At 36.8% G+C, this 13266-nt stretch overlaps 1 protein-coding gene across 1 annotated transcript; it reads left to right on the top strand.

Moving 5' to 3' along the window:
• The first annotated feature begins 9023 nt into the window (after nt 1-9023).
• On the top strand, nt 9024-11090 carry LOC132307848 (molybdenum cofactor sulfurase-like). The gene has a single exon (XM_059805715.1). The coding sequence runs from the start codon at nt 9074-9076 to the stop codon at nt 10943-10945; it is 1872 nt and encodes a 623-aa protein (XP_059661698.1). The 5' UTR covers nt 9024-9073; the 3' UTR covers nt 10946-11090.
• Nucleotides 11091-13266: the final 2176 nt, after the last annotated feature.

Raw genomic sequence — 13266 nt, 5'->3', positions numbered from 1 at the left:
TATACGTACCATATATTTTAGTTACCTTTTTGGTATTTAGATTTTATTTTGTTTTATTATTAGTTTGGCTTGGATTGGAAAAAGGATTAGGGTTATTTTATTTGCCTATAAATATATAATTATAGGGTTGTGAAAGAGGTTAGAAATATATTACGTACTATATTTTAGAGAGAGAAAGAAGGAAGAGGAAGGAAGAGAAAAGGAAGAAGGAGGCTAGGGTTTTATCTAATCCCTAAAGGCAAGTTTTAATCTTTCTCTTCTCCTTTGATTCGTACCCTATGCATGCTAGATTATATCTAGGTTCTTAAATAAATTAATTGAATCTAATTACATGGATCTATTTGAAAATTTCAGTTCATGTATTTTAATAATAGGTTTGTAATGAATTTTAATATTGACAAATCGATGCATATGTTTGAGTTATGGTTTCCATTATGTGTTTATGTAGTGTTTAAATTTTTGTTCACATGATGTTCGTATGTATCAGTCTGTGTGTGTGTCTGTGTGTGATAGATAGAAAAATCAAAATTGGTAACTCATCATAAGGTATGCACGCCGAACGAGGAAGGAAACATGTGGTATATCAGTTTTGTTTCATTGTAATTTAAATCTCATTGTTTCATAAGACTACACGCCACACGAGGGGAAGGAAAACAAAGCATTACAAAGTGATATGAATCATGTATCAGTTTGCTGTTTTCTTTAAATTGAAGTTTCATTGTTTTCATAAGGTTCACACGCTGCACGAGGAGGAAACAAGCAACAATTACAATCTGATATGCTATATGGGTTAGAAATAAATCTTGTACATGAAAAAATAATAATAATAATAATACTTAGTTATGCATTAAATATTTTTTAAAATGTTATTTTGATTACTATTAGAATGTTAAATTAGTATTTATTATTTTTGAATGATGGATCTGAATTAAATATCTATTTAATTTAAGTACATTATCCTTGAATTGGAATGCATGATTTAAGTTTACATGCTATGTATGGAATTTAATTAATTTTAAAAGGATAAATTAATTAAATATTGTTGGATTAAATTATTTTAATCAATTGTTTAGATTTAAATTAATTTAATCAGAACATGGAGATGTACAATTTAGTCGAGATGCATGTTAATTTGTTGTGATGTAAATTAAATGCATGCTAATTAGAATTGATATTTTTGCTTAAGTAAATGCAAAGGATGTATATAAGATTTATATCATATTTATTTGGATTATTAAATGTAAATATTATTTACATTATCCTTGAATTGGAAACTTTTATTTGGTTGTGATATGGATTAATGCACCATTATGGGATGGGGGCATATTAGGGACGGATTAACTTAAGAGTTAAGTCCTACCTATTTTTAATAAGGGAACGGATTAACCACAGTGTTAAGTCCTACTTATTCGTGTCAGGTCAACGGAATAGTTGGATGACATATTATTGAAATAATAATTGGATAGTTTATTTGGATGGTTGGATATGATGGACTTTACATATAGAATTATATGCCATGATATGAGCTTGAGTCTTAGGATCAGTGGTTAGGGTGCGTATATTGCCAGGGATGTGTAGCTAGATATAGTGCGGTTGTGTACCCTGGTAGGTCTAGGTACTCATGCCCACTATATGTGCGTTTTGCGTGTTGCCTACTATTCAGGTTGAGACAACTCTATAGTCTAGTGAGGTTCCTTTAGTGTGTATATATATCTATATATGGACTATTTAGTTATTGTTGAATTAATTAGGATGTGTACGTGTATCGGGTCTCTGTTTGGGATGTAGTAGATTAGAACTTGTATGTGGGCCTGACCCACCATTATTTTTCAGGTGTTCGTCAGTTCCAGTCTTAGAGATTGTTCGTGCCAAGCAGAGACAGATATTCATTCTTCCGACTCTACGTAGGACTCTTCTTCATTAGTAACTTATTATTTTTATTTCGATTCAGTTATTTCAGTTAGGATATTATTAGGGGTCCACAGTATGGATTCCCGAGTTATAGTTTAATTAATTACTGGTATCAGAAGATTGGAGGATTTTATTATGGGATTTTAATCATTATTTATTTGAGGATTTTTAAATAAGAATTTATTATTTAGTTTTCCTTTCAGCTTATCTATTTATTTTTAATTCATCTTGTATTCCAATGCTTGTTTAAATATTAATTGTTTGATATCCCTCGGATCTGTGCTCGGACTTGATCACCCGTGGCTCTAGAATCGAGGGGTATCACAACTAAACATAATTTACAACCACTTAAATAACCATGTAACAAAGTAAATAAGCACAAAATAATGATGTATGAAATGCCACTAACCCGTAACACCGTCCCCGTGCTTAACGACTCCGGTAGCGGGTCCCACTTAGGACCTCCCGTTCCAAAAAATAAAAAAATGCCGAAATGGCAACCAATGCATTTCTAAGAGTCTTGAACTCAAGGAAATACTCCAACTAACCTGGGAACATACCCGGTACACCCCGCGGTGTCTGACACATAAAACGAGACAATGATTAAAATAATCCAGAAAAAAAATCAAATTTTTTTTTTTTTTTCAAGAAATGGAAAAAGGAAAAAGGAAAAATCAAGATCATTACAATCTACCTTCCTTAAAAAGATTTTGTCCACGAAATCTACCCTCCTTTAAGAAGGAGGCCTACAGCCACAGACCTTCCAAAGAAACATCTCATCAAACCACAGGATTATGAGCTTACCAACCTTATTGCCTTTGACACCAGACGCCAATAGGCAATCACACACCACTGTCACTACAATCCGATGCTCACCACCCTATGAGGGTACTCATCACTCACATCATCGTAACACAAATCAGCTGGTACGTTCTACACTTTACTCGACTCAAAATGGACATCGATCCACTCTACACTGCCACGCAAGGCTTCGGAGCCCGAAAGAAAAACGGTCACCAGACCACCTAGCATGGCAACATCTAAACTCAACTCATCCTTTAAAGGACACACAAAACCCTAGACAATGAACCCCATTCATCTCACAACCAAGCTCAAACCCAAATCAACATATCTCTGTCAGACCAAACATTCGTTATCTAACACATAGCTACACTATCACATATCCGCACCAGCAATTCCCACGTGCACTATACGACAACTATCATACTTAACATCTTCAAGATGTTTAAACAACGAATCTCCCAACGACTACATAAATATGAGTTACCAAATCAGTAAAGCGCACTATCCTGTACCCAGGACTCAAATCCTTAAAACAAGATCTTTAATAATCAACAATCGTATCGCAAACCCATTTATCGGACACTTGGTCCTACCTAACACACCTCGTCACTCGAGACAAACCACCCGAATCCACACTGTCACACCGACACAACGTTTAATACCATGTTCTCACTATCCTTGACAAATCAAAACAATCATTGACCTTGGACCCGACATCGTGCTAAAGAGGGACAGATTCAGGAGAATTGGTTGGCCAGGCCATTCTCATCATCGGCACGGTCTCAACGCAGACGTCATTCCCATTCTCAAGTCTTAACCTCAAACATAGTCTCACACAGTCCACAAGACGACTATGAGATCCACTTACTATCAATCCATTACTCTACGTAACCTCAACAACTATACAGTCATATACCTATTCTAAGAATCCTAATAATGCCTTAATCACACAATCATAACAAGCTAAAAGCAATACGGCACCAAATACCACAATCATCGACCATCATACAAGCTCTTTAATCTCCTCATAACATCCACACCAGGTAGACAACTCCATAACATCATTCAATTTAATTTTTTACCACGTCAAAACATATAATACGACTATCTCATGCTTGAGATCTCGAAACCAGAGTCAATCACTACTATTACTCCTCAAAGGAATCATACATTCACATTTCAAATCATAAAATCCTGAGGCGATACCGACACTAGTCCTCAAAACACTGCTCAAATCAATTGTCTATAAAAACACCCAAGTATATGACTCACATCACATCATATCACCTAATCATCCTCGAACGTACAATTCACGACACATCCCCTAACCCTCATTGCTAGTACCAGACACCGGAAACACACAATCCCTATTCGGCAACTCGTGCCTTATATGCCACCGATCAGAACGACTCTCAGAACAAGCAAAACAAAAACCAAAGACTCCACCTTCCTCCATGGGAGCGAGTCGACCCATTCAACCAAACCTTTACCGATGAACTCTAACAACATAACAAACCAAACACGGGGTTCACCCACCTGCAAACGTGTGGAGAACAAGACTCCCAACAAACGACGTCTTTATCAGGACTAGAACAAATGGAAAGGGTAACGAACCCCGCTTTCACAAGAGACTGACGACTCGAATCTAAATCCACCCGACACTCTATCACACGCTACTCACCAATCGTCTAACTGTGGACACCCAATCTCACCTGAGATGAGCTAAACTTCTTTCACACAAGGAGAAGAACCAATTGGCTACTCGTACAGAACCACGAACTCAATTTTAGGCGATCTCGCCACTAACGGACCGCCAAACATTATCAACATCGGAACCTCGCATACGTTACACCTGACCTCCACGATCAAAGGAACCTACGCGCTAACACATGAAACTCATACGTCCCACCCTGAACATCGTACTGTGCCATACGCAATCGTTCGAAAGTCATGTCCCAAGCACTATGCCTAAAAAAACTAGAAAAATGAAGCAACCATGCACCAAATAGCTCGATCCACGAGCTAAAGACCTACGTTATTCGTTCGATAAGAACCGGAACCCAAACAACCCTAAAGTAACCGAGTTCCTCACCTACTCAGGTTAAAACTCACACAACTAGTTATGTCGTGACAAGTACTCTACTGTACTAACAACCATCCGATGCTTGATCGCATACTCTTGTACACGCATACATATGTATATAATAACCGAAACATATACCTTGACACGATCGTGTCCTATCACATCAGTTTAAACAACGAGTCCATTAAATCATTATGTGAAAATAAACATCCCGTTCATCATTGTCATCTTTTTCACAATTAACATGCTTTCGAGTCACGTATGCACTTCATTTACATATACTGGCATTTAAACACATAAACACTTAACAAATAGACATGCCTTTCAAAACATTAAATATTTAAATAGGTAACAAGTAAGCATGCTTTTTAAACAGTTAAGCACTTTAACATATAAGCATGTAAACATGCAAGTCAACTTCCCTTGCAACCCTAGGTAGGCCTCTACCCGTCGTCCGAAAGGTATTCGAATCTAATGCTTTGATACCAAATTTGTAACGACCCGAACCCGGGGGTCCGAATCGTTTACTGGGTCCTTACCAGGACCCGAGGTCATCTAAGGCATTACCGTCATGCCCTATGTCAATGCATAAAATATATATACATCATCTCAAGACTTATAGTACATTATATCACTAACATCACAGAAAACTCACAAATACAGGTAGAATGGTAGCGGCTTGTAATTCCATGGATACAAGTCATATGTCTATACTCCTCCGATTTTCTGAAAATGTTAAGATAAGGGGTAAGCTCAACAGTTCAGTAGGTAATGCCTAAAACACAGGTTTTGGACTCCCTTGAGCCAACAACCAAAGAACGGGAAAAAAAGATGTTGGGATCATACACGGGGAGTTATCAAAATCACAATCCACGTCATTCAATTAAAAAAATTATCATCACATAATCAATCATAATCATAGGTGCCAAAATGCTATGAAATGCAATGCATTGCGTAACCGTCCCGAGCTTGGTCTCACACCAAACCCAAATCCCCACCTACGCTAACTGACTTTACCAAACTGGGATTGACACTCTTAGTGTCAACTTTTTTCATGTCCTACACCGGGCCGCGCCCACTCTAGGTCATGTTAGCAGCTAACTGACTTTATCGAGCCGGGATTGACACTCTTAGTGTCAACTTTTTCATGCCCTACACCGGGCCACGCCCACTCTAGGTCAAGTTAGCCCCGGGCTCGCGATACCCGGTTCGTTTCTAAATCATTTCCTCACAATCCTTTCCAAACACATTTATTTTAAAAGAAACATGCCAACCTCACTTTTCCCAAACCACGCCCATGCCATGAATGGAATCATGCATGAATGAAAGTGATGCAAACATGCCTGCACTTTATCAGTTTAACTATACATACTCATCATCATATATATGTAATCTCAAGAAATAAATTCAACACAAGGTATGTTCATTAAACAACTTTGCAATTAAGCACATATATAAATATACGAAATTAATATCATTTAGGTCATGCTTCGTCACATAAACAAGTAAATAAATTATCAACATTAAATCTCGATATTTATCATTTTAAGCATTGTTAGCAAGAAATCAAATAAACGAACTCAATTAAAGTCAAAACGTGATGGTTTAGATATCCCTACCTCAAAAGTAGCCAAAATACATCCCTGGCTGGAAAAGTCAACACCGGTCAAAGTGGCCAATGTCGGTCAACAGCGGCGGAACGAAAAATTATTCTGTGGGAACGTAGCTGTCGACGAGGAGATTCAACTGTTCCAAAGGTTCAGCTCCAGAATCCGACTCCAAGTGGACCAAAAGCCCCTCCGAAGCCTTAATTCCAAAAATTTAAAAAATTCATAAAATAATCACCGCTCCTCAGAAAATTAAATCTTTTGACTATGTGATAGAGAATGACGAGAGGGACATTTTCCATTTAGGAATCAAGACCGGAAACCTGACCGATTGGCTGAAAAATGGAGGAGAAAAATTGAAACTCAAAGAAAAAGAAAATAAAAGAAAACAAAAGGGAGAGAGAAACTTCCTGCGGGAGAGAGAAACTAAGGCTGAAATGTTCAGCCAAATGGTCTTAAGGCCACTAAAATGAGTAACAAGTGGGTCCCACCACAAAAAAAAAAAAAAATCTTACTTTTTTAGTATTAACATATATATATATATATATATATATATATACACACACACACACACTAAACATAATTCACAACCACTCAAATAACCATGTAACAAAGTAAATGAGTACAAAATAATGATGTATGAAATGCCACTAACTTGCAACACCGTCCCCATGCTCAACAACTTTGGTAGCGGGTCCCACCTGGGACCTCCCGTTCCGAAAAACAAAAAAAATGCCGAAATGGTAACCAATGCATTTCTAAGAGTCCTAAACTCGAGAAAATGCTCCAACCAACCTGGGAACATACCCGACACATCCCATGGTGTCCGGTACGTAAAACGAGATAATGATTAAAATAATCTAGAAAAAAAATTGATTTTTTTTTTTTTTTTCAGAAATGGAAAAGGGAAAAATCAAGATCATTACAGGTTCTCAATCTTTTGGGATCCATGTACTAATGTTGTATAATGTTGAGGAAAATCAATTGGATTTTAATAGTTTTCATTGGTTTCCTAATGGTGCTAGCACAAATAAACTATAGACATCCAACTTTTCGAAGAGAGTCACAAGGAACTGTATTCGCTTTTTCCACCGTCTATGTTACTTTGTTTTACAGGGAATCAAAGTGCCATTTTATACGTGTTACAAGAAGAAATTACTCGTCCTTGATTGGGAAAATTTTGATTCCGTAATCTGATACTCTTGTTGAAATGAACATTTGCACAAGCTGATTTCCATACCGTAGTTTGTAGATATGCAAGTGTCTTGTTGTCTATAGGGATGTAAACCACCAAGACCAGCCCTGTTAACTGTAACTATCCTGATCTTGACAAAGTTATGACCTAAGTCACATAAAGCGAGAGCAGGAGTGATAGCGAATTCGAGAGCGACAGAATTAAGTCATAAATAGTGAGAATTTGAGCCGGAACAAGCGGAGAGCGGGAACGTGCTCAGAACATAAGAGCAACATCCATTAAAAAGAATTGTGTGACGATATTTAGAATTACCAGAAATAAAATTCATTAAATCTAATCAAAATTTGGATGTTCACCTTTCTCTTGTACATCATCATTACTCCTCTGTCCCTACATATACCGAGGGATTTGGTTGCTGCTGGCCTCTCACACCAACCGTTTATTGAATGATCTGTTTGCTGCTGGCTTCTTACCCCCAACCGTTTATTGAATGCCTTTATCATTGTGATCATTTATGTTAAATCAAACAAAGTGGAGATTTATAATTGCCTCATAAAATCAGACCAACCCTTTGCTTTTATGATAAATGTTATTTGAAATTTGAATATTTTGTTAGAGAAAGGTAATACTTTGAATTGGGCTAGTTCAGAGAATGAGACTCTCGTCATTGTGGAGATATGGAGACCTCCACACCGAGAGACGGTTTCGAACCAAAAGTTTAATAGAGTACTTTAATGTGGATAATTATTATGCTAATTGTTTTGGCAATTATATAGTATTTTGACAAAAGTAAATATGCCGTACAATTTTAGGTCAGTTTCTGTTAGGGATCATAATCATAGAACGGTAACACGTTACATTTCCTTGTTGAAATGTGTTGGCTGATAATGGTATGGCTATAATCTTCGGCAGTCTTTCTTGAACAAGGACTAAGTCATGTATTAATCTACAACAATATATATATATTTTTTATAAGTAAAAGTAGCTTAGAAGAGCGCTCAAAAAGGGAATGCATCCCTGATACAAAAAGCAAAACCTACAACAATTTTTTTTGGTAAACAGAAGTGAATACTTTTTGGTTTTTCTTTCTTTTTCTTCGTGGAATAGATGCAGAGATGAGAACATTAGTTTTGCCCATTTTACACGAGACTACTTACCATATAGTCTTCATATGAAAAAGTTCGGTATGATACATTTTTCACATAGCTTGTGATTCTACACTAGTACAAAATGGTGGAAAGTGTCAGTTTCAAGTTCAATCAGAATAAACTGCACAAAAGCAAGAAACTTTTTTTTTTTTAACAAAAAAAAAAAACAAAGACATTTTGAAGACAAAGTCAATTTACTGATTTAATGTACTGGTCCTATTTGCCCCACCAGACAACCTGTCCAAAACTCATGTTAATGGAGATTGTTGACTTCTATATTCCTGCAGGAAAAAATACCCAGTGAAGAATTTAGAAAGACAAGAATATGAGTAGGGGAAGAAAAATAGGAGGGAAAATAGAATCACCTTCCATTAGAGAGACCTCAAAAGATTGCTTCCATGGTTGCTATCCAACTCCTTTTCTCAGCTTGCCTGATCCCACCCATCATTCCAAGTCCAAGCAAAGAAGCAGTGCCACCGCTTCCGGTTGCAACTTCACCGCTGCCACAGCTTCTTCCCTCCCTCCCAACACCAAATTCACCAACCATGAATCCCTCCCTTTGTTGGAAGAATCATTCTCTAACTTCAATAAAGCATATCCACAATACCCACAGACCCAAGAGGCTGACCAAATCAGAGCACAAGAATACTACCATCTCTCTTTCTCCAGTCATGTATGCCTTGATTACGTAGGCCATAGCCTCTTTTCCTATTCCGAACAACAAAACCATTACTCCACTGCTTCAAATATTGCCTCTTCCTCATCATCTCATGTACCCTTCTTTAATATCCTTTACAAGTCAGTAAATTTGAATTCTCAAATTCTGTATGGTGGCCAAGGGTCGGAATTCGAATCCAAAATGCAGAAAAGAATCATGAGATTTATGAATATCTCCGAAGATGATTACTCCATGGTTTTCACTGCCAACCAGTCATCTGCATTTAGACTCCTGGCAGACACTTTTCCGTTCCAGTCCAATCAAAATCTTCTTACAGTCTATGATTACGAGAACGAGGCAGTGGAAGTGATGATCAGAAGTTCCGAAAAGAGAGGCGCCCAAGTCGCGTCAGCTGAATTCTCGTGGCCTAGTTTGAGGATCCAGTCCAGAAAGTTAAGGAAGCTGATAGAGAGCAAGAGGAACAAGAGCAATAGGGGATTGTTTGTTTTCCCACTCCAGTCTAGGATAACTGGAGCTAGGTATTCTTACCTATGGATGAGCTTGGCACGGGAAAATGGGTGGCATGTCTTGCTTGATGCTTGTGCATTGGGAGCTAAGGACACGCAGGCCTTAGGCCTCTCTATGTTTAGGCCAGACTTTATTGTTTGCTCCTTTTTCAAAGTTTTTGGAGAAACCCCATCTGGTTTTTGCTGTCTGTTTGTCAAGAAATCGAGTGCTAAAGTGTTCGATGACTCAACCGTAGCTCCTGGAATAGGGATCGTGAGTCTTGTCCCAGCCAAAAGAACATCTCAGTCCCCTGAAGAACTTGGACAAACATCAAAATTCAACATACAGAAAGATGAAACCAAAGAAGTCCTTGTAACACATAAGGAACAATCATTCTCTGAAATTGTGGAATTAGAGAATACCCTCAACTCTGCTCAATCCAGAAGCGAAACCAGCACTGATGGGAGCTCGGAGATTGGATGCAGGGGCTTGGACCATGCGGATTCATTAGGCCTGACGTTGATCAGTCGCAGGGCAAGGTACCAAGTCAACTGGCTGGTGAATGCATTGATGAGTCTTAGACATCCAAATTCAAATAATGGGCCGTGCCTGGTAAGAATCTATGGACCTAAAATAATGTTTGACCGAGGACCAGCCGTGGCATTCAATGTGTTTGACTGGAAAGGAGAAAAGATTGATCCCACACTTGTACAGAAGTTGGCTGATAGAAACAACATATCTCTTAGCTATGGATTTTTACACCACATTTGGTTCCCGGACAAGTATGAAGACGAGAGGGAGAGGATATTGGAGAGAAAAAGCAGTGCTGAAGAGGAAGGGTCAGTGGGAAGTAAGAGAAGAGAGAATTTTCATTTAGGGATATCAGTAGTTACAGCATCACTTGGGTTCTTGACAAACTTTGAGGATACCTATAGGCTCTGGGCATTTGTATCGTGCTTTCTGGATGCAGACTTTGTGGAGAAAGAGCGATGGAGATACAAGACCCTTAATCAAATAACATGTGAGGTTTAGACTAGACTTGTTTTTATCATTCTTTGCCACTATGAGGAGCAATAGTTTAGTGTTTACTGTAAGCTTTTAGTTATGTTAGTTAAAATAGATGCACATAAAGTGCACACCAAGTATAACATTAACAGTAGAGATCTGTTCATTCAAACTTCAAGTATCTTCAGTATTCGATTATTGTTTTTGTAGATTTATTAATAAGTCACATTAAGAACATAATAACAAAATCTAATCAGCAGTCAATAATATTTTAACTAATGATCAGACAAAACCTAACTAGCCATCATGCAGTCAGTTACCTTGAATTAGGTATTATCGAAAAGTACTATATCAAGGTTCAGAAGGGAGCCAAATGTTTCATGTGCTAATTCAATAATATGCAGATTACTGCATATTTTAGTAATGAATACAACAATTTTATAATCATATTCATAAATATACAGCAACTATATATAATATTTATATATTGATGACGAAAAGATTGGAGTAACATAGCATTTACCATTTAGCTTTAACAATTCAATACAGCCATGTCTGAGACTGACCTTCAGATACAAGCATAAACAAATAAAATTCACTGATCACCACTGGAACTTTTAAATATTATATATATACATAAATATATATACACATATGTTTTGAGAAGTAAGCAACGCGCACACTCGTTTTGACCTACTTGGCCCAACAAAAATGCAAAGCCATTAAAAAATGTGCCGATGCCAGCCATTTCTTTGAAGAACACCATGAGGTAATCCTCCTCTGTACCTCTATCCTCTCATTCAAAAATGTGCTTTGCTCATTGCCATTACAGAGCATAAAGCCAATCACATTATTCGTTGATGTTCTTTCGTGAAGGAGTTCCCAAAAACTTGTTCATACAAACATTACCATCCCATTTGGGTATTCTCTGTACACACCCCTGTTTGGCCCCACAAGTGGCAAACATTCCTGGGATGGTCAATGAGGTTATATCACAAACCATATATGACAATGAGGCAAAACCCTATCGAGCAGCCCCCGACTATTTAGCCCAATCCACGACGCAATGCAAGACTTGTTAGGGCACATCTTTAATACATAATGTTTGGATTGGGCCATATGTTCAACCTAATTTTGAAGCTGCAACTAAAGCATATAGATACAAATTATCCTATTAGTTAACGTAAGTGAAAATGACATTGATTTTTTAATATTATCTTTCATGCTTTACTTAACAAATGACTATGAAATGTAAGATTAACAATCAATGTCGCCTATTAGTTAGCAAAAGGGAAAATGATTTGTCATATATAACGGAGATCGGTAACAAATAATAGATTTATTTACGTGGACATTAAGAGAGAGAGAGAGAAGCTGATCAAACAATCACTAAAATGAGGTGATTAGAAAGAAATTTTTTTTTGACTATCCTATTTTTGGATAAAACCGCAATTGACTAAAAATTTGATATAAAACTCTTCTGAACTATTCAATTATTGTAACTGCGAGACCACAATGTTACAGAATTGTAAAAAATTAACAGTTAAAGGACAACATGATTTTCATGCACCTAAAAAGTTATATACTATAACGAGGAAATGCTCCTTAATAGAAATTTAAAAAAGAGCAAATTGCATAAAACCCTCTTGAATTATTAATTTTTTTTGCATAAAGCCCCTCTTATAGGTTACCTTTGAAATGATGTTCATTTTAGGTTTCCTTTTTTTTTTTTTCAACTTTTAAAAAACAAAAATTTAAGAACATTGCTGTAATGTTTGTAACTTAAAAAGGCAAAAGAAAAAGAGAAAAGAAAAAAAATAAAAAAATGTGTGGGACCCAAAAGTTTAAGTGGTTATAAGACCACGTTTTTTTTCCTTTTTTTTTTTTTTTTTTTTTTTTTTTTTTTCTGTTGTTTCTTCTTTCTTCGGTCTCACAGCTCTCTGCCTTCTTGTATTTCTTTTTTTCTTTTTCTTTTGCAAGCTTTCACTCTTGATTTCTCCCCCATCTTTTATCGGATTAAAGTGCCGTTTGAGGCAAAACGACGAGCATGACAAGCTCTACGTGCTAGTACCAGAAATTCCAGCTTTTGGTCCTTTTTGGGAGCTCGAATTTAGAGACCCATTTTAAGGGTTTTGGCTCATTTTTGAGGTAGGGACACCTTAATCCACTACTTTCTTGTTCCATTGTGAGTTATAATCATTTGTTGTGCCAAACATGCTTAATTAGAAGTTAATTGTATCAATGATTATTTTAAATATTGTCTAGAGAAATTCATGTATTTGAATGTGAGTTGTTTTATGTGTAAAGTATGCTTAAATGTATTTTGTTATATCTTAATGTGTTAATAA

Source organism: Cornus florida, unplaced genomic scaffold (assembly GCF_030987335.1).
Source record: "Cornus florida cultivar Cherokee Brave unplaced genomic scaffold, ASM3098733v1 CherokeeBrave_3.0.0_Hap2_Chr05, whole genome shotgun sequence".
NCBI classification, from domain to species: domain Eukaryota; kingdom Viridiplantae; phylum Streptophyta; class Magnoliopsida; order Cornales; family Cornaceae; genus Cornus; species Cornus florida.
The sequence above is the reverse complement of the archived record's forward strand: the minus strand, read 5'-3'. Positions and strand labels throughout refer to the sequence as shown.

Coding starts and splice junctions, on each gene's coding strand:
- LOC132307848 (XM_059805715.1), top strand. CDS start 9,074: ATGAGTAGGGGAAGAAAAATAGGAGGGAAAATAGAATCACCTTCCATT.